The sequence below is a fragment of the Raphanus sativus genome, chromosome 9 (assembly GCF_000801105.2).
Source record: "Raphanus sativus cultivar WK10039 chromosome 9, ASM80110v3, whole genome shotgun sequence".
Taxonomy (NCBI): domain Eukaryota; kingdom Viridiplantae; phylum Streptophyta; class Magnoliopsida; order Brassicales; family Brassicaceae; genus Raphanus; species Raphanus sativus.
In genome coordinates this window covers 22,178,513-22,200,912 of record NC_079519.1, presented here as the reverse complement: position 1 = coordinate 22,200,912, position 22,400 = coordinate 22,178,513, and the positions used below count along the sequence as shown (strand labels likewise).

Sequence of the window (22,400 nt, the reverse complement as noted above, 5' to 3'; positions counted from 1 at the left end):
TATATAATTAAAGTGTTTTCCTTTTTACTAATGTGTCTATTCAAGTTATATTAGAAAATATATTTTTAAAATAACTACATATAAACTGAAAAATGTGACTGTTTATAATGTGTATTAGTTAATGTAAAAGTATCTTTTAAAATAATTACCTACAAACTGAAAAGAGGTGACTATTCATATTTATCTTAGAAAAGTTTGAAAATAGTTAAAATGTTTTTATATAATTAAAGTGTTTATTTCACTACAAAAAAGTCCACATTCATAGCACAATAATATAGCTTGTTTTACTGAACTACTATTGTAGATAAATTTGAAATTTTTGTACTTAATAATAATATTAAATAAACGCTATGAAAACATTTTAGTAAGTGGGAAGTAAAAAATGAGATTTGGAACCTTTATACATTTGGGCGGTAATACTTTGGAGCTAAAAATTTGGTATTGGCGAAACTAAAAAAAATTCTAAGTGTCTTCTTCATTTAAAAAAAAAACCTTATTTCATTAAGTTAAGAAAAAAAATTCAGTCATCGTTCTTCTCAGGTCTTTTGAGCTCTCTTCTCCTCCGGTCTAATCTCAACCATCTCCGACAAGAAATGTCTATGTGTGAAATTATAAAGGCATGTCACTGAAAGTAAAAAAAATCAATTTTTATTGACTTTGATTTTATTTTATTTCGGGTGTGACAAAATCATGTAGATATAATCAGCATAAGACATGGGTTCTCATCTCATTCGATTCATGGAATATCTCTTTTGTAGCTAACTTTGTTGTTTCTGCTGCATTTCAAAGTTTTTTGGGTTTTAATTAAACCAAATGAGATCCCAAAGTTTTCTGATGTTATCTCTTTTGTATTTAACTTTGTTGTTTTTGACTGTATTAACAAGATTTCGCTTTTATACTCTTTCCACACATCTTTTTTGTTTCACTTCTGAAAGACAAAATCCTAAAATTTCTAGCTTTTGTGTTGTTGCTATGTTAATTTCATACGCTGGTTGACATGGATGAAAAGGAAGAGAGAAAAATATTTCTATTGGAGGAAGACCCAAAAGTTCTAAGGAATCCAATCCTCTCAATCAAGCAAAACGTGAAGCTCAGAAAAGAAGAGAAAGAATACAAAGAGGGAAAGGACAAAGAGCGAGGGGACAAGAAAGAAGAGGAGAGGCCCAAGAGTAAGGAGAGGAAAGACAAGTTGAAGAAGCTCAAGAAAAACCTCAAAGCAAGATACCGGTACAGTTTTATTTATTTATCGATTCCTTTTGTTTGCATTTACTTCTGTTAATATCTAAAAAACAAATTTATTAATATTTTTGTATAGATGTTTCCAAAACTTTTAGAGATTTATGAGAGTGAAAATATACAATACATTACATGATTATGTTTATGGATTTATCCAGCTATGCAAATGGAGAAACAATGTATGCACTAAACTAAAGTTTAACCATAAATCATTTCTTGTTTTGACATTCATATTCAAACTATATCAATAAATGTATATTGTTAATGTCTACTAATTCTCATTTGGATACAAATTTGCTTTTTTTATGTTATGTGTGTAGCCATTTGCTGATGGCAGTGAAATTACTAGAGATTAGACAACTTCAGATCTCTTTGATGATCCAACTAAACTTCATGAATGTGTTTTTTGCAACACACATGTTACTGTAATTTTATTTACATAATGATAGAGATTAACGAAAACTAAGCTTGTTTTTTCACAACACATATGGCTTTGTTGTGTTCATTAGACTAACACAAGTAGCTTACAACAAAGACAAACCTATCTCACAACGTCGTAATCTTTCTTATCAACACTTAGCCAACCATATCAAAAGCGTAATCGGAAAGAAAGAACCATTCTCATTCAGAAACTTTAGTATACCAAAAAACTTGATAAGAGATAATGGACTTCTTAGGGAAGTGGGTGTGTGTATTTAAACTTTGTTTTGTGCCCAATAAATGCATTTTAAATTCAACAATCTATATCTTTGTGTAGGTTAATTGGATGTTGTTAATTGAATGTTGTTAATTGAATGTTGTTAACAATGTTGTTAATTGAATGTTGTTAATTGAATCGGTTTGTTAATTGAATGTTGTTAATTGAATGTTGTTAACAATGTTATTAATTGAATGTGAATGTGAATGTGGATGTTGTTAATTGAATGTTGAATGTGAATGTAGATGTACCCGCTGTTGTTAATTTGAATTTGAATGTGGATGTACCTGCTGTTGTTGAATGTAAATTTGAATTTGCTTGTTTAGGCAAATATTTCAATTTCTTCTTTCTTTTTTGCTGTATGAATATTGAAATTCTTCTCATTTCTTTTCTCTTTTGCTTCAAGAGTGGAGGAAGAGGAAAAGCGTCATCTCCCTTTGCCATTTTGACGAATAAAAAACTTAATTTTGTTTAGTAATCTATACATTTTAACCTTTTTGAGGTTAACAAAAATAGAATTTCATGAGTTTTCATGTCATTTGATCTTGAAAGATCTTTTTTGTATCTGACAGCATTTCAAAATTTTTTGGTTTTAAATCAAATGAGATCACAAAGTTTTTTGATTTATCTCTTTTGAATCTAATTTTGTTGTTTCTGACTGCATTAACAAGATTTTGTTTTTATACTTTTTCCAAGTATCTCTTTTGTTTCATTTAAAAGACAAAATCTCAAAGTTTCTAAAGTTTCTAACTTTTATGTTGTTGCTATGTTAATTTTATAGGTTGATTGACATGGATGAAAAAAGAAGAGAGGAAGAGATTTCTATTGGGAGATGACCCAACAGCTCTAAAAAACCCAATCCTCTCAGTTAAACAAAACGTGAAGCTCGGGGAAAAAAGATACAAAGTGGGAGAGGACAAAGAGAAAAGGGACAATAAAGAACAGGAGAGGCCCAAGAGCAAGGAGAAGAAAGACAAGTTGAAGACGATCAAGAAGAACCTCAACCTCAAGAACCTTCAAAGCAAGATAGATGTATGGTTTCATTTGTTTATCGATTTCTTTTATTTTCATTACTTCTGCTAATTTCTAATAAAAAAAGTTACTAAAATTTCTTATAAATGTCTTTAGAGATTTATAATAATGAAAAGATACATTACATGATTATGTTTATGGATTTATCCAGCTTTGAAAATGGAGAATATACTTATGCATTAAACTAAGGCTTAAACATAAATCATTTCTTGTTTTTACATTCATATCCGAATTATATATATTGTTAATCTCTGCTAATTCTCATTGGGATATTAATTTGCCTTTTGATGTTATTTGTGTAACCATTTCGTGATTGCAGTGAAATAAATAGAGATCGGAAAACCTCAGATCTCTTTGATGATCCAATTAAACAGCATGAAGGTATTTTTGTAACATTTGATTGTAATGATAGAGATGAAAGAAAACTAAAGTTTTTTTTCAGACACATGTGGCTCTGCTGTGTTCACTAGACTAACACAAGCAGCCTACAACAAAGACAAACCTACCGCACAACGTCGTAATTTGTCTTATCGACATTTGGCCAACCATATCAAGAGTGACATCGGAAAGAAGGAATCATTCCCATTCAGAAATTTCAGCATACAAAAGGACTTCACTAGAGATAATGGACTTCGCAGAGATGTGAGTGTGTGTATTTATACTTTACTTTTGTTCCCAATAACTGTATTTTAAACTCGAAAATCTATATGTTTGTGGAGGGGGTTACATCTGGACAAGGAGGGACAACAAAAATGGACTTTGGCTCACAAAACGACATGTGGAAACATGAGAAGTGTTTGCAAAGCTGGAAACCGTTCTTCTTGGAATTATTTTAGAGGGCTAAAAAGAACTCCATCGAATTAAGATGGTAAGTTGCATCAAAGACTCAAAGTAAGAGTTCATACATATATTAGTTGTAAAGGTTTGAACAATGAATAGGCCATCTTTTTTTATCTGTATAGATAATTTATAATGTGCCAAACAATCGTGATGAACTATATGAGGAACATGATTTGCTTGCTTTAGAAAAAGGTAGAACCTGAGATGAAGTTGATTTCATTGTGGTCCAGAATTCTTAGGGCATGGAATATGACAACAATAGATATTACAGAATTTTTCTCCCAGATACTCGTGATTATGATATATTCTAGCTAATGTGGTAGTTTTCTCTTATCCTTTATCAATGAACTAGGTGTTTTCCTGCACCATGTGCAGTAAAAAAAATTTAAAATATTTTTAATAGATAAATATAAATTATATTTATTTTTTATTAATATTATAGATTTTCTTTTTTCTTATCAATATTTTAATATAAATTTGATTTAACTGAACATTAAAATTAAGATAAAACAATTTTGTTTATCTTGAATTATATTTAAGAATGTGCATGTATATATTTAAAATTATAATCTTAGGTAGATTTTTCTATCTATTTATTTTAATTAAATATATTAAATAACTATGTTAAATTGCATAATTGTCAAAAATTAAAATTAAACAATATTTATAAAATCTGTAGATATATGTAAGAAACTAATGATTTTACGATTTAATTTGATTTTATGATTTAATTTTTATAATTTTCTAAAAATATGTATATATTTTTGAAATATTTTTAATTTAAATGATATTTCAAAATTTGAAATGCCATAATTGAATATATTTATTTTAATGATGATTTATGAGTTATTACCATATTTTTAAAAAGTCCAAAAATATAAATCGACAATAAAATATAATATATGAGTTATTACCATATTTAAAAAAGTTTACCAAAAATATAAATTAACATAAAAATAATTTTCTATGTCATATTAATCTATAAGACATGTCATCAATTTTATTAACCATGTCACAATTATTAATCAATGTGTTTTCCTGCACTATGTGTAGTGATGAATTTTTTAAAAGTTAAATTTTATATTTTAAAATGTAATTTATTAATATTATATATTTTATTATTTTGACCAATAATTAATATAAATATCATTAATTAAGCATAAAATTAAGAGAAAATATTTTTTTATTTTAAATTATATTTAAGAATATATATGTATATATAAAGTTAAAATCTTAGATAAAAATTATTTATTTCATTTGGTTAAATATATTAAATCAACTTGTACAAAATTACTAAAAATCATATAAAATTGTATAGTTATCAAAAATTAAAACTAAATAATATTTATATAATTTGTAGATATCTAAAAGAAACTAATGATATTACGATTTTTTTTTAAACTTCAGAAAATTTAGAAAATTTTAGATAATAAAAAATTTATAATTATAAAAGTAAAATTATATAATATTTCGAAATTCAAAATGTCATATTTGAATATATTTATTTTAATGATGATTTATGAGTTATTACCATATTCTACAAAGTTTACCAAATATATAAATCAATATTAAATGTAATATATGAGTTATTACCATATTCTAAAAAGATTTCCAAAAATATATATCAGCATTAAATATAATTGTCCATGTCATATTTAATTATATGATATGTCATCAATTCTAATAGCCACGTCACAATTTTTTTTTGTGAAAACAATTGTAGAGAAGACATGTGGCAAATCACTTCTCAAATATAGACTAGGGGATATCAATTCTAAGACAAATTGATAGAAACCCTTGTAAGAATACACTTTTGTGGCTTTTGATAGTGGTACATTTGCTATATTTTCTAAGTTTCAGCAGCCTGATATATTTTGGAAATCGTAAATTATTGCGACCATGTTTCAACTGTTATGACATTTATTAAATTACTGCTAGCTCCTTTTAATCAGAAACTATTTACTCCCTCTGTTTTTTAAAGATGTATGTTTTGGTATTTTCACATATATTAAGAAAACATATTAACTATACATTATTTTTAGAAATTATCAAATTCCAATGCATTTTAACCAATAGTCTTTCAATAAATTCAATTAATTTTATTGAAATTTACAATTTTTGTATAGGAAACATAAAAAATACATCTTTGTGAAACAATTTATTTTTCTAAAACATCTATCTTTAAAAAACAGAGGGAGTATATATTAATGTTGATATTCGTAAAACCGATTTGTTGTTAAAGAAAACAATCTCAGATAGAATCCATTAGGATTTGTTGTTAAAGAAAACAATCTCAAATAGAATCCATTAGATACTTTCTAGTAACACTCCCTTTTATATGTTGTAATGGCAGCAAAGCTCTAGACTAACAACTAAAGTAAAACTGAAAGGACAGTGACGAAAAAAAAAAAAAAGTCAAACCGAAAGGTGACAATCAAAGCTAAACTTTATCTCAAGAGTGAAACCGCTTCATAGTCCTACTATTAAATAATAAATAAGATGGCACTCCAAAGTGTTACAAAAAAAATGGTACTCCAAAAATATTCAATCAATTACATAGTTGTTGAGTTCTAGAGAACATGGTCACGAGAGACATTATAAAACAAAAAGCTAAAGTTAAAATGTTACAACCACTAGGGATTGTATCTGACTTCTGATGATTGCCCTTTTGCCAAGTCCACCTTCTAACTCCACAAATCCCGTTTCCAGACAAAACAAGACGCAAAGAAACAAGTCAGGAAGTTAAACGAGGAATAGCATTCTACAAACGCTTCTACGGACATAAAAAAAGAAGGAAATTTACAAATTCAAATTGCAAAGAACACTTTATCTGTAAATGCAATTTGATTGAGACGGGTAAGTAAATGATTAATAATATTGTAGTGTAAATATATATATACGATTTTGTTTGTTTATATGAGACACCTCCGAAAGTCAAAAAGAATCTATAACATAAACAAGTTTTGAGTATGGACGAAGCGAATCAAAAACTTGCTAACAGAAACCCAATCCATACCTTAATTAGTTTTGGTTTTGCGGTATTGGCGTAGGAGCCGGTCTACAGAGGATGGGATGCTTCTTTCTGTCAAGAGTAGCCATACCTTTGGCTTGATACTCAACAAGCGGTCCATCCGGTTTCTCCCTGGCCATGAATGTAATGTATGACTTGGGTCTCGGACCCCCTCGATAGTTAGCTCTCACCACCTCAACAAACTCCACATTCGAACCCTTTGAACCAATCAAAACCACAAAAAAAGAAAAAGAGAATGATTCAGATTTAGCATACAAAAACAGAACCCACTGAATAAAGTAAATAAACGGAACTAACATTGTCTTGGTTATGCCTCTCAAGACATACAGAGACCATCTTTTCACAGTAGTTTCGGTTGAATCCACTGTCGTTAAAATTTAACGGGAAGATTCTTTTGTACAAATAATGTGGCCTAAGCGATGGATCCACCATGAAACCCTAAACACACACACAAAATCACAACATATATCTTATTCCATTGTTTTTTTTTTCTTTTTAAAGTTGAAATTCAAAGTTGATACCTTGCTGGCGATGAGCTTTTTTTTACAGATGCGATAGTCGTTGATAGCTTTCTCCATGTTTTCACGATCAGGCTCCGAAGAGGAAGTATACACCACACCATCGAAGCTGTCCACATCCCACTCTGGCACCGCTAAGGGATCTTTGTCATCATCATCCTCGCTCTCCTCAATTCTGCCTTCTTCAATCTCACCATCGCCCTCTTCCTCTGGATCGAGCTCGGCCTTACGCTTTCTCTGGCACGAATCGTCAACGGCCGATGAAACCTCCATGGCCTCCCTCTCCAACTCGCTCGAACACCCTTCCCTCGCCGTTACGGCTGCGAAAGGTTTGAGAATCACTGAAGATGCTTCCATCGAATCCTCCTCCAAGTTGCTCGAACCTCTGTCTGTCGCTGAGGCAACTGCGCAAGGTTTGAGAACCATGATCTCCTTCTCTTCTCTGTTTGAGATTCGGACAAAACCCTATCACACTTTCTCTCTCCAAATCTAATTGAGATATAAGGTAAGTCCAGTAATAATTTTTTTTTATAGAAAAACAAATCACGGAGTTATTCAATTAACTAATGTGGACGTAAACTTTATGTATTATATATCAATGGTTTTGGTGGCAGGGAGGCTCGTGTCACAGTTAAGATTTCCATATTTTTATTTTTTTATTATTATTATTATTATTATTATTATCCCCTATATATTAAAAGAGAATCATTTGTAATTAATGCATTCACACTATATTTTTTGAATATGTTGACGTGTCGCCTTCACAATCATTTGACATTTAACGCGTTCACACACTAAATTTTTTAACAATACTAGAGACAATTTAGTGTGTTCGCATTCCATTTTTTCAATAAGCTCTTTTGGTTCATACATTTAACATTTGTAATAGTGAATTGAAATTATTTAAAATTCTCTGTATACAACTATTGAATAATATCATTTAAAAAATCATTAAGATTCGCATCAACTAAAATACTGGAGTGAAAATGTTTTAGAAATTGAAAGTTTCAAAAAAATTATTAAAAATATTATTTATAATTATATCCATAATTATTTTAAATTTTAAAATTAAAATTTTAAATTAAATATATTAATTATTTGTGTATTTTCAGATAAAATATGATAGTTTGTATAGAAATACTCAAAAAACTGTGTCTAATGAGTAATTTTAGTTACTTTTGGTATATTTGGGTAGTTTGGATACAAAATACCCGAACCGAATCGGATAGTATGGTTACTTTGAGTATGAACCAGTTTCAGATATATTAGTTATTCGTTTATTTTAAGGTTCTTTAATTTACATCAAAACTGAACCTACTCGAACCCGGGAGGACTCGACTCGAACCCGACTCGGAATTTTGTAATATCCGAACGAGACTTAATTTTCAAATCCGAAAAATCCGATATCCGAAAGAACCGACGGATACCTGAATACTCATACCTATTAAAAAAATAATAAAATCATTAATCTCATCCCGTGCAAGGTACGGGTTATTTACCTAGTTATTATTATTTGTCTTACTCTTTTTATACTTAACTTTTTGTTTTGAGATTTAAATCCACTTTTTAATCGTACAGATGAAATTTATAATATGTTGATCATTTAGTTAAATATTATAAGAGAACAACATAATTTTTTATAAAAAAAATTCAAGAACCACAAAAATTAAATATTAATTAAAATGGTAGATTATATTTAAATTATTTACGACTTAATTTTCCAAAATTTATTATAATACAATTTCAGTGATATATTATATGTAATCTGATTAATTATATAAATATACATAAAATAAAATTATTAGTATTAATTTAATAATTATTCTTAGTAATCTAAATAAATAATATGAAAGTGATTTCACAAATAGTTAACCTAAATTTTATATTTTTGTTTAGTAGATTTTATATATATTTTTAAAAATGTAGATATTCATTTTTTTCTCCATTACGCAAATATTTTATTGGTAAAATTTACTTGTACAATTGTGTTTAAATGCAATTTCATTGTTCTGCAATTACCAATCCAAGCTTTAGTTGACATGGTTAATAAAAAAGCTTTAATCTGACATTAAGTCATCTTATCATTAAACTATTTCCGGTCCTTTATTTTTAAGAAAAACGAGAAAAAAGTATTATCCAGTGGTGCATTATTTGGATGAAAAATTATTATTTTTTGAAAAATTAATTTATAAATAGTGTTTTCTTAAATTTGAGGTAATACTATTCACAAACTCATTTGATGTTAGATTTTTTTAATAAAAATTGACCCTTTAATTTTTAGAAAAATTTGCACTCCTATACAAACATGACCTCATAATTTGCACGGATGGAAATTGACCTTTTTGGCTGATGTGTTTTTTTTTAATGGCACTTTTATCCTTATATTGTATCACAGTGAAAATGTTTTTGCAAATATACTACAGCCTAATGTCTAATATATTTTTGAAACATATATTTTATTACTACACGTGAAGAGAGAGAGAGTCTACATTCATCACTACAATCAATACATTTTTTTCTAAAAATATCTATCTCATCTCTCTCAAACTCTTTGGTTTCTCCGTAGATTTGGTCTCCTTCTCTCTCAATCTCTTTAATTTCTCTGCAGATTATGGTTTTGTGGCCTACCATTTAGTTCAATCCTTTCCTAGATTTGTTCCAATGTTCTTATTATTTTTAGGGTAAAATTACGACTGCTCTTTCGGTCAAAATTGCCTCACAAGATAAAAATTCTATTCTCTTGAGAATTGCTTTGATGAATCTGGGATTAATATTAAGTTTCTTCAATGTTTGTTTCTTCGGTTGTTCGTTGGACATAAGATTTGCATGCATAAAAAGATGTTTCTGTTCGCCGTATACGCTCTAAGTATCAAGATACTACTACACCTTGTAATGAGAACCATAACAAGGTAATTGTAATCCCTCCTTCTCATTGTCTTATTCAACATCATTTTAATTACTTTTTTTTATCAAGATTCTTTCTTTTCTTGTCTATAGAAAAATATTGAGCATGTGAGGCTTCTATTTATGATAGGTTTCATAGCTTCGCAATTTTGGAGCATAGGAGTTTCAACGATCTTCTTCTTATCATTTTTTGTTGCCAAGGATGTTTGGCTTCGTGTGATATATGTGAAGATCTTGTGAAGTAAAACATGCATCTCTTTAAACATGAGTTTTGCTATTTCAAACTAAAGACAGTCAATTGTTCAAATAGCCATATAACACAAATTTTAAAACCAGCTAAAACATTGAGTGTTCGGTTATGTCCGGAGGATAGCCTTGCTAACTAATGATGGATGTTCTCAAATTTTTTTAACCATTCACTGTTTTTATATAGATCGTACGTGGACTATTTTAAATTATATATTTTATAAAAATAAAATATAATTCAAGTGTGCAAATAGCCAGTAAACATAGCTATTTGTTACCAAATCACTGTTTATATATGTTGTAAATATATTGCGTGACGTAAAAATATATTTGTTAACCGGCTAAAACGAACGAACGTTAACCGGCTAAAATAACAAATACGTAAACATTAGTAATGTTATGAATTGTTCCAAACCAACTAAGAATATACGTAACCATCATTTGATCCAATAGCCGGTGATTTAAATCTAGATATCAGCTAAGTTGTATTTTATCCGGATAATTTGAAATACAACCATGTAAATTTATGGAAGATCTAGCAAGTTATAAATAACCATGATAACTTACATATCAATTGTATGAGTTGTACTTATATGAGTTAAGTTACATTCTCAAAATAAAATCAAGGAAGATTAATACAAAAACATATATTTATTAGACATATAATTATATTCTAGAAAACATACATAATTGGATAACTATAGTGTTAACCGGCCAGTGATTAAAGATACTAACTAATAATAATGATATCTAGATAATTGGTATATATTACCGGCTAACTATAGTCAGATAAATCTTAACCGGTTATTTCACAAATTACATCATAAAAAAAGTGAAAGATTTTTTCAAGAACCATGGTAACAACTATTAGTCGGTACTTCAGCCTTAACAGACTCTTGTCTTCTAAACTGATCCACCGGAGATGGTACTTGACAACGGCAATGCGATGGTAATGCGGCCGAGGCGACGGTGGATAATGATGGTCAAAAAGAAAACATTTGTTGAAGCTTGAAGAGTGAAAGAGCTTTTTGTTAATCATGATTCATTCTTTCCAGCTTCTGCGAGTCTACGCCGTCATGTAACTACATGCAAAACTTGATGGTTCGAACGAGAGAGATTTGAAAAGTGAGTGTGGAATTTGTGATGATGGATCTCAGGATGATAACATTGAGGATCTTGATTTTAAAAGAGAGATTATTTAGTGTTTAATCATTTATCTTTATGTGAAAAAGAGTTGTATTGTGCTTTGCAGGAGGAAACAAGCGTGAGAGAGATAAAGAGTACAAAGAGAAAGAAAGAGAGAAAGAGAGACAGAGAAAATAAATGGGTCTCTAATCTTTTGTAAATACATAAATTGTTTTTCTCAAAATTCTAGCTTTTTAAGATAAACAAATAATAGGGGTATCAGTGTCTTTTTGCTCCTATCGGTGTTGGGCCTCACCATCATTTTCCATTATTGCAAATTTCATAACTATTGTATATTTTCTGTGTAAATGCCTCTAATTTTTATACAGTTTTTTGTATCTAAAAAATCAATATTTGTGTTGTGTTTTAGAAAAATTATTAGTTCTATCATAATATACAACTATAATTTTATATAAATTATTTCTGTTCTTATAGAAACTATTTACATAATATACAATTATAAGTTTTAATTAAATAATTTTAGATTCTTATTAGAAACTATTTGTGTATATAATAAAGTTATCATAAAAAATATTTAAAAGTAGAATTTGTAAGTTTTGTAAATAACAAGCATTATTAAAAATAATAATAAGTATTAATAATAGTATGTACTTAACATATTCCTTTTGAATGAAAAAATGAAGAAAATATTGGAGTAAAAACAAACTCATCTTGAATTTACATTATGGTACACATGGAAAAGTTAGGAGCAAATATTAAATATCTACATATGCAGTATGCTCAAGAAACATGCGAGACATTTACATAAGAGCATTTTCATTGGAGAGTTATCAATGATGTTCACACAGAAATCGGAAAAAATGATTATAATAAACAAAAACAACAACCTCATCTCTGAACGCTCCTTCCGCATGACTCGAGTTCGTACTAAGAGCAATCGCATTAATGAACCTTCGGTTGGGGTTCATAATTTGAATTTTTTATTATTATTTTTTTTTCGTTTGATTTTTTATTTTTTTAAGTAAAAAATAAACTGACCAATAGCGGGCCGTCACGTGGAATGGGGTCCACTAAACAGTAACGAACTCGGGTCATGCGGAAGGAGCGTTCGGAGATGAGGTCGTCGCTTTTGTTTTTTATAATCATTTTTTTTTTCGATTTCCATGTGAACTTCACTGATGACTCCCCAATAGGAATGCTCTTGTGTAAATGTCTAGCATGTTTCTTGAGCATACTACATATGTAGATATTTAATATTTGCTCCTAACTTTTCCAAGTGGCTGGGAACATAGAAGGGTTCAGGGTTTTCTCGGTCATCAATTTTGTCAAGACGACAAAATAAAGAGCTTTAAGCACGTTAGTTTTGGGAAAAGTTTATTTCATATTGATCATAATTGACAGTATAAAAAAGTATATGTAACAATTTTACCAAAAAATAAATATTTGTTAAGAGGGGCCGAACACAAATCTAGTAACTCGTTAAGAAATCTAAAGAAAGGTGATAACAGTTCTAAAAAAGGATCAAGCACAGTGGCGGAGGCAGTTCACTGTCACGGTGGTCATATGACCCACGTGAAATCATGAAAACATTATGGCTTTTATTAAGAATTTTAAAATGACCCTGGTCCAAAATATTTATTGACCCAGTTAAAATTCTTCTGACCCCAATCTAAATTACTTTGACCCTTGTCCAAATTATTTATGGACCATAATCTAATAACTATATTAATTAACTTGCAGCCCACCAAATTTTACATAAAGAATTATAACAAATTAAGCCCACTAAATAAAATAAACCCATTAACAATATTATTTCAATGACTTAAACCTAATTATTATATTAGTTTAGCTATTAGACGTTTAGTTTTCTTCTTCTCTTCTGAAACTCGTCGACTACAACAAGCAACAGCAGTAACGACTAGCAAAGGTAATATATATTGTGATTTGTTAAATATTTAATTTAAGCTTTCTTCTTCTACTAGATATAATTATCGTATTATATTTTTATAAAAGGGAAAAGATCTTAAGACTAGTTTTTATTCTGGCTTGTTGCCTTGTTCCTTAGATTTTTAGATTATTTAACACTGAAATTGTTATGTTTCATAGTTTCAAATAATAAAATACCAAATTTCTATATATAGGATGCCATTTGCACAAAACAGAATGATTATTCAACATACAAATTTTGTAACTATCGACATAGAGAAGTGAACATTGTCTGCAGTACTGATTGTCTGCTATATTATATATTTAGTTTGATATATATTTTTATTTTATTTTTTGCAGGTACCATCAAACAAAATGGAACGGTATTTGAATTTGAACAAAAGAAAAGCTCCTGATATCAACTTGGAGGATTTGCCGTGGGATCTAGCTAAGCGGAAAAACATTTTAGACTATCCTTATAATCAAAGAGATGAGGTACGGCGCAAGTATTTGACTAGAGGACCTTGTCAACCTAGTGGTCATACTTTTCAAAAAAAATCAATAGGAGGTGTATTACGACGCTTTAATCCACAGTGGTTTGAGCAGTACTCTGATTGGTTAGAGTATAGTGTGGAACAAGAAAAGGCTTTTTGTTTGTTTTGTTACTTGTTCAGAGTTCAAGCTGGAAAACAAGGCGGAAGTGATGCTTTTGTGTCAACAGGGTTTTCTAGTTGGAATAAGGCTGATAGTTTCAGTAAACACATGGGAGATCATACTAGTTTTCACAACGATGCTAGAAATAAGTGTGAAAACTTGATGAGACAAGGTCAGTCTATCAAGCATGCTTTACATAAACAAACCAATGCTGTGAAAAATGATTATCGGATCCGTTTGAGTGCTTCAGTTGATGTTTCTAGACACTTGTTACACCAAGGATTGTCTTTTCGTGGTCATGATGAGAAAGAAGAGTCAACAAACAAAGGTAATTTCTTAGAGCTTCTGAAGTATACGGCTAGTCAAAATGAGGCTGTTAGGAAAGTTGTGCTGAACAATGCTCCTAAAAATAATCAGATGACTTCTCCTCCTATCCAAAAAGACATTGCTCATTGCTTTGCCGAAGAAGTAACTAAGTCTGTTATACAAGAAATCAACAATGATGTCTTTGGCTTGCTGGTAGATGAATCTGCTGATATTTCAGATAAAGAGCAAATGGCTGTGGTTTTTCGTTTCGTTGATAAGTTTGGGCTCGTAAAAGAAAGATTTGTTGGCCTTAGTCATGTGAAAGAGACATCTTCTTCAACTCTGAAGGATGCTATTGATGATCTGTTTTCGAAACATGGATTGAGTTTGAAAAAGGTGAGAGGTCAAGGTTATGATGGGGCCAGCAATATGAAAGGGGAATTCAATGGTTTAAGATCTTTGATTTTGAGAGAAAGTAGATCTGCATACTATGTTCATTGTTTTGCTCATCAACTTCAGTTGGTTGTTGTGGCTGGTGCAAAGAAGCATTTTGAAGTTGGAGAATTTTTCGATATGGTTCATGTTCTGTTGAATGTGGTTGGAGCTTCTTGTAAGAGGAAAGTTATGCTCACTGAAAGTAATCGCAAGAGAATGGAAGAAGAGATTAGTAAGGGTAAAATGAAGACTGGAACTGGGCTGAATCAAGACCTTTCTCTTAAAAGACCTGGATATACTCGTTGGGGTTCACATTACAAGACTTTATTACGTCTTGTTGTGATGTTTCCATGTGTTATTGAAGTTCTTGAACATATCGAGAAAGAAGGCACAGACGGCAACAAAAGACAGCAAGCATATGGTCTCCTCAAATATTTTCAGACCTTTGGTTTTGTCTTTCATCTTCACTTGATGCTTGTTGTTTTGGGACTCACTAATAATTTGTCAAAGGCTCTACAGAAAAGAGACCAAGAGATCTTGAATGCAGTTTCATTGGTTGAATCTACTAAGCGACAGTTACAGAAGCTTAGAGATGAAGGATGGGATGATTTTGTGGCTGAAGTTTATTCTTTTAGTGAGAAGAATAATACTGAAGTGCCTAATATGGATGAAGACTTTGTTGACTCAAGAAGACCAAGGAGAAAAACTGGCATCACAAACTTGCATCATTATAAGGTGGAGTGTTTTTACACTGTTCTAGATTTGCAGCTTCAAGAGTTCAATGATCGATTTGATGAGGTGAATTCTGAACTACTAATCTGTATGGCATCCTTAAGTCCGATAGATTCTTTTGTTCAGTTTGACAAGTCATTGTTGGTGAGACTAGCTGAGCTTTATCCAGATGATTTTAGTTGTGTGGAGCGAAGATCTCTTGAGCAACAACTTGACATCTACCTTGATAATGTGAAAAAGATCAAAGATTTTTTAATCTAGAGAGTATTGGTGATCTTGCTCGTGTATTGGTGGAGACAAGGAAACATCTTTCTCATCCTTTGGTTTATCGTCTTTTGAAGCTATGTTTGATTCTTCCTGTTGCAACTGCAAGTGTTGAAAGGTGCTTCTCTGCCATGAACATTGTGAAGACGGCATCGCGTAATAGTATTGGTGATGAATTTTTAAGTGATTGTCTAGTTTGTTTTATTGAAAAGCAAATTCTTGATACGGTGACAAACGAAACAATCATAAAACGCTTCCAAAGTATGAGTGAGCGTAGAGTACATCTTTGAATTTCAATGTATCATGATTTTTTTTTTCAATGGTTTATGTACTTTAAGCAAACTTATATTATGACCCTCGTCAACATTTTTTCTGCCTCCGCCACTGATCAAGCACAAGAGGCATTACCTAAAAGAGATATTTACTGGATAATGATGGAGATGATGCGCGTATGATAGAGAAGATAGAGAGAAGTAGTGTTGAAATATTCGGATTAATTATTATATGTGAGCCATAAAACCTTTACGTAGAGTTTGCACGAATCAACCGTTAACTAAATTTCAATCTGAAAAAGAAAATAAATCAAGTGAATAGATAACCCAAATGGGAATCTAAACCGAATCAACCCAAATGCCAAAAACTTAAAAAAAAAGTAAAGACATAAGGGCATTTCCTTATGTATAAGCATTGATAAATAGTTCGTTTTAATGCGCTGGCTTTTTCTAATTGAATCATGGAATTGAAAACATGTATTGGAATTTATAAGTATGCAAGTATTTCTATGGAAAAAATATCTCGTCCCTTTTCTTTCATAATAATCATAAAAGAGGTAGGATTTGTCTTAGTTAAAAATACACAATAAATTCCGTTAAAATCTATCATAACTGAATTCTAAAGACATCTAAAAAATATTGAATAACAGGAGATTTCAATGGATTTAAATTCTATCTAGCAAATACTCAATCCAATAACACCTTAAATCTCAAAAAATTGGGTCAAGAAAGACAATCATTAAAAGACCGGTTACTGGTTACGTTTGGTTAAGTCGCGGTTCATCGTGTTTGTTGACAAGATTTGAGTAAAGTAAACACAAAACGCACAATTTCAAACTTTTTTTGCCTTCCCGTACGTCATCTCGTCTCAAAATCTTCAAATAAACATAAAATGGACTATGGATACAAGTTTTTTTGACTTACAGGAAACAAGTTTAATAATGATAACATTTAGAGAATAAAGCAAATTTATGTGGTAAAATATATTTAGTTTTAAATATATTGTGGTCCAAAATATATTTAATATTTTCTTTTAAAACATAAAATGATATATTAGTTTAGATATATATAAAATCTTCAGATGAGTATAAGATTGGTAGTATCTGTTTTTATAATTTTAAATCACTAGTTATTTAAACTATTATTATCTTTGGTAACAAAGAGAAAAAAATAGAAAACAAAAATGAATAAAAAAGGGAAATTTGGAGACATAACCATTATTGAAAAAAAATTAACCCTATAACCATTACAAGGCATATGCTATGATATCCCATATATTTTCTACAATATATACAGAAGTACCCTCACATATTATCAAGTTACACAAGCGCTTCTTCTTTCTTTTTTTTTTTTTTTTTTTTTTTTCACAAAATCATGAAAGCTTTTAGTTTCGTGACGAACTTTGCATAGATTGAAACGGATGAATCAAAGTAAGTCATGTTAGATTGAAGAGTCGATCTCATCATTTTCGAAGCCATCCCACCGTAAAGATTAAAAACAGAGAAAACACAGAATCATTGGAGAAGATAAACAGTACACGTTGTATTGTACTATTCTATTTGATAAACATAGAATATAAATAGTTTCTTAGTGTTTCCTCCTCTTTCTCCTCCCCTTCCTCTCCTTCACGGCCCCCTTCCCCCTCCCCTCCTTCGTGGCACCCCTCCCAAACCCCCTCCTTCCCCTTTGTCGAGGCATGACATCACTGTCATTTTTTCTTAATCTATAACTGATTTACATTGTGATGTTTTTATGTATTAAGTTGTCTATACTATTTATTTCCTCTATATAGTACAGTATAGTATGTTAGTTATGCATAACTGTCAACTCACTACAACTCTATTTGGTTATATACGAGTGTGCCAATTGGGATCCCCTTATGGTTCTTCTACCAGCAAACACATTCGTCAACCACATAATGGGTTAGAGTTTACGCTCTAGGGTTTGGGTTTAGAGTTTGAGTTTAAGGTATATGGTTTGGGTTTAGGGTTTAGGGTTTTGGTTTAGGGTTTAGAATTTGTGTTTAGGGATTAGGATTTGAGTTTAGGGTATATGGATTTGTGTTTGTTTGTTTGTCTGTCTTTGCCTATACTATATAATATTTGTAAATAGTATAGAATAAATTATGGTATGGGTTTAGAATTTAGGTTTTGGGTTTATAATTTGGGTTTAAGGTATATGGTTTGGGTTTAGGGTTTAGGGTTTGAGTTTAGGGTTTAGAATTTTGGTTTAGGATTTAGGATTTGGGTTTAAGATATATGGATTTGTGTTTATTTGTTTGTCTTTACCTATACTATATGATATTTGTAAATAATATAGAACAAATTATGGTATGGGTTTAGAGTTTAGGTTTTGGATTTATAGTTTGGGTTTAGGGTATATGGTTTGGGTTTAGGGTTTAGGGTTTGTGTTTAGGGTTTAGAATTTTGGCTTAGGATTTAGGATTTGGGTTTAGGGTATATGGATTTGGGTATATGGTTTAGAGTTTGGGTTTAAGGTATATGGTTTGGGTTTAGAGTTTAGGGTTTGGGTTTAGAGTTTACGATTTGGATTTAGGGTTTGGGTTTAGGGTTTAGGTTTAGGGTATATGGTTTGGGTTTAGGGTTTAGTATATATGGTTTTAGTTTAGGATTTAAATATATTATAATTAGAAGCCATTTATATGTGTGATATTGTGACCATTCTACATTCGATATAGTATAGTATACTGTTAACATTTTTCAGTTTGCACATTTTTCTCACGCGCACGCGCTATAAAGGAATAAACTGTCCATTTTGAACGTAACATGTCAAGTCAAAGTGAAATTACTGTAGCATAGCTATATTCTTCATTTATGTGCTCTTTATGAATATCCAGCAAATTGGCCCAATAAAAAATTAGTTATTCAAACTAAAAGAGGAACACACATGTCAAATTGAAAAAAAATAGTTGGGAAAATATTACAAGTCCAACATGTTTTAACTTTGAAGATGCAATACTCCTACTGAATACTGTTTTAACCTAATTATAATCATCATTAAAAAATAAAAATGTGGCCTAAAAATGTAAAATTATTTTGTGGCCTAAAGCTCCAGCTTCACCAGCCTTATGGCAGGGACGTCCCTGTTTATAACTAAATAAAGATTAAGAAAGAACTCACTAACAAAATACACATGAAAGTACAGAAATATTTGTTTTAAAAAATATATTTAAAAACAAAATGGTTTTTGCCTTTTTGGATGAAAAGAAACGGGAACAAAAACTTTAAAAGGAATAGAACATTCTTTTTGGAGGGTGTATTCAACCGAGAGTTTCAAGTGATTTGTACTAAAATGACAAATCCACTGTTATTTAAACATGAATTTTAAAAATATATTTAAAATCCACTGTTATTGAATTTGACATTTTGTAAAGTATTTTGAAATCCACTGTTATTGAAAATATTTTAAATTGTAGAGTTTTAAAGTTTTGAGGTGATTTTAGGGTGTTTGGGTGGAGTTTCTTAGTTAAAAAAAGAGTCAAATTCCATAGTTTTAGGTGATATTATAGAGTACTTTAACAAAAATCAACTAAATCTCTACAACTTGTTAAAATCATCTAAAACTCTATTAAAAATCAAATCACATCAAATGTTAAATTGAATACACAAAAGAATGGACAAAATACAACTCGTGGACAAAAATAAAAATTAGAAAATAGAACAAAGAAAAAAAATTAGATAAAGAGGTAGGGGTGGGCGTTCGGGTACCCCTCGGGTTCGGTTCGGATCTATTCGGGTTTCGGGTTTTCGGGTTCAAAGATCTTAGCCCCATTCGGATATTTTTAAATTTCGATTCGGGTTCGGTTCGGATCTTTACGGATTCAGATAACCCATTTAAATTATTTTAAAAGTTTTAAAATTCATTTTATGCTTCAAATTTCTCAAAAACTATAAACAAAACAATATAATACATATAGATTTAAATAACATATGTCGAAATACCTATAAATAACATATAAATTGGTTCGATTTGAATATTTGGATAAAAAATCAATACATATGTTAAATATTTTTGATGTTTTGAATATATTTTAGCTATTTTAGACATTTATTTTTGACTATTTGTACATATTCTCAAGTATTTTAGACAACTTATATTTTGGATATTTTTAGTATACATTAAATCTAAAAATAATTAAAATATTTAGGTATATAAATCTATTTCGGATACATTCGGGTACCCAAAATACTTCGGTTCGGGTTGGATTTGGCTTCGGTTCTCTAAATATCAAATTTTTAAATCCGTTCGGATATTTAATTAATTTCGGTTCAGGTTCGGTGCTACCTTTTCGGATCAAATTCGGTTCAGTTCTTCGGTTTCGGATTTTTTGTCCAGCCCTATAAAGAGGGCTGGAAGGAGGTTTCGTACCCAAGTTTGGTGGGGGCAGAAAGATTGGTTTAACCAACTCAGCCACAGAATCATACGTAATCCTTTTTTTTTTTTGAACACGATCATACGTAATCCTAATGTACTTTAATTTACGTATAGATTTTACTGGGGGTAGCTGCCCCCTTCCTATAAAGGGTAGATTCGGCCCTGGATTAGACAGGTTAAACAAAACTAGATCCAACCAAAAATCTAAGCGATTGGCATAATATTGCTAAATACCAGCATATTGTAGGAGTACGGTGAACCAATTTTATGCAAGCAAAGCTCTAAGACAAAGCCAACTATGAAATATTGCTAAACATGTTTGAGCCTTATCGAAAAATGGTTCCAGAGAACCTTATATATGACTAGAAGTTTTGGTTTTGAGGCGTTGGCGTAGGAGACGCTCTACAGAGGATGGGATGCTTCTTCCTGTCAAGAGTAGCCATACCTTTGGCTTGATACTCAACAAGAGGCCCATCCGGTTTCTCCCTGGCCATGAATGTAATGTATGACTTGGGTCTCGGACCCCCTCGATAGTTAGCTCTCACCACTTCAACAAACTCCACATTCGAACCCTTGAACCACAAAAAAAAAGAGAGAGAGAATGATTCAGATTTTAGCAAACAAAAACAAAACCAACATAATAAAGTAAGGAAAAGGAACTAGCCTTGTCTTGGTTATGCCTCTCAAGACATACAGAGACCATCTTTTCACAGTAATCTCTGTTGAATCCACTGTCATTAAAATTTAAGTGGCCGATTCTTTTGTACAAATAATGTGGCCTAAGCGATGGATCCACCATGAAACCCTAAACACACACACAAAATCACAACATATATCTTATTCCATTTTTTCTTTTCTTTTTAAAGTTGACATTCAAAGTTGATACCTTGCTGGTGATGAGCTGTTTTTTACAGATGCGATAGTCATTGATAGCTTTCTCCATGATTTCACGATCAGGCTCCGAAGAGGAAGTATAGACCACACCATCGAAGCTGTCCACATCCCACTCTGGCACCGCTAAGGGATCTTTGTCATCATCATCCTCGCTCTCCTCAATTCTGCCTTCTCCAATCTCACCATCGCTCTCTTCCTCTGGATCGAGCTCGGCCTTACGCTTTCTCTGGCGCGAATCGTCAACGCCCGATGAAACCTCCATGGCCTCCCTCTCCAACTCGCTCGAACACCCTTCCCTCGCCGTCACGGCTGCGAAAGGTTTGAGAACCATAGTATTCGGACAAAACTCTAGAACACTTTAGATTCGGACAAAACCCTTCTCTCTTCTCTGTTTAGATTCGGACAGAACCCTACAACACTTTCGCTGTCCCAAATCTAATTGGATACTTTGTAAAGAAAATCTCGGGGTTATTCCATTAATGTGGACGTCAACTTTCGATTATATGTGTATATATTGTTTTGGTGGCTGAGAGACTCGTGTCGGTTATTTTTTTTTTTCCGTCAATAGTTTTATTAAAGAAAAGGCAAGGCCCATCATACAACAAACAAACAAAGCCCATATACTAAAGGGCAACACAGCCCAAACCGAAAATCAAGCCCGAAAACCCAAGACCAGAAACCCTAGGAACACACAGAGTACTGCTGCCGCATACACCGCTCCTCCGAATTCCTGTCATCACCGGAGGCTCTTCCCGGTGCCCGACCGCTCTACACCTCGCTCACCATCAGAGAGTTTCACTACTCTTCCGACTACAATTCCATCAACCATCCATCACCCTCATCCTCTGCTCCTCAAGAAACCGTCAGAGAGC

General features: G+C 31.2%; 2 protein-coding genes, 1 long non-coding RNA gene and 1 pseudogene across 4 annotated transcripts; 2 read left to right on the top strand and 2 right to left on the bottom strand.

Moving 5' to 3' along the window:
- The first annotated feature begins 2,599 nt into the window (after window positions 1-2,599).
- Window positions 2,600-4,147, top strand: LOC130499669 (uncharacterized). Its single transcript, XR_008938555.1, has 4 exons — window positions 2,600-2,965; window positions 3,285-3,346; window positions 3,408-3,833; window positions 3,928-4,147. It is a non-coding gene; the product is annotated as an uncharacterized LOC130499669 (long non-coding RNA).
- A 2,115-nt stretch (window positions 4,148-6,262) lies between these two features.
- Window positions 6,263-7,865, bottom strand: LOC108833680 (uncharacterized). Of its 2 annotated transcripts, none has more exons than XM_056994649.1 (4): window positions 7,358-7,865; window positions 7,134-7,274; window positions 6,822-7,033; window positions 6,263-6,493 (listed from the first exon to the last, which is right to left on the bottom strand). In XM_056994649.1, exons 1-3 carry the CDS (start codon window positions 7,778-7,780, stop codon window positions 6,827-6,829), a joined length of 771 nt encoding a protein of 256 aa, XP_056850629.1. In that variant the 5' UTR covers window positions 7,781-7,865; the 3' UTR covers window positions 6,263-6,493; window positions 6,822-6,826. The 2 variants fall into 2 exon arrangements, with proteins under 2 accessions (XP_056850629.1, XP_018462593.2); XM_018607091.2 differs by having other exon boundaries at window positions 6,263-6,489; window positions 7,358-7,864.
- Window positions 7,866-13,951: 6,086 nt separating this feature from the next.
- Window positions 13,952-16,338, top strand: LOC130500151 (uncharacterized; annotated as a pseudogene).
- Window positions 16,339-20,825: 4,487 nt separating this feature from the next.
- LOC108825628 (uncharacterized) lies at window positions 20,826-22,011 on the bottom strand. Its single transcript, XM_018598956.2, has 3 exons — window positions 21,521-22,011; window positions 21,299-21,439; window positions 20,826-21,206 (listed from the first exon to the last, which is right to left on the bottom strand). Exons 1-3 carry the CDS (start codon window positions 21,857-21,859, stop codon window positions 20,997-20,999), a joined length of 690 nt encoding a protein of 229 aa, XP_018454458.1. The 5' UTR covers window positions 21,860-22,011; the 3' UTR covers window positions 20,826-20,996.
- Window positions 22,012-22,400: the final 389 nt, after the last annotated feature.

Coding starts and splice junctions, on each gene's coding strand:
- LOC108825628 (XM_018598956.2), bottom strand. CDS start 21,859: ATGGTTCTCAAACCTTTCGCAGCCGTGACGGCGAGGGAAGGGTGTTCG. Junction 21,440..21,520: donor AACAGCTCATCACCAGCAAG/GTATCAACTTTG, acceptor GTGTGTGTTTAG/GGTTTCATGGTGGATCCATC. Junction 21,207..21,298: donor AGAGGCATAACCAAGACAAG/GCTAGTTCCTTT, acceptor TTGTGGTTCAAG/GGTTCGAATGTGGAGTTTGT.
- LOC108833680 (XM_056994649.1), bottom strand. CDS start 7,780: ATGGTTCTCAAACCTTGCGCAGTTGCCTCAGCGACAGACAGAGGTTCG. Junction 7,275..7,357: donor AAAAGCTCATCGCCAGCAAG/GTATCAACTTTG, acceptor GTGTGTGTTTAG/GGTTTCATGGTGGATCCATC. Junction 7,034..7,133: donor AGAGGCATAACCAAGACAAT/GTTAGTTCCGTT, acceptor ATTGGTTCAAAG/GGTTCGAATGTGGAGTTTGT.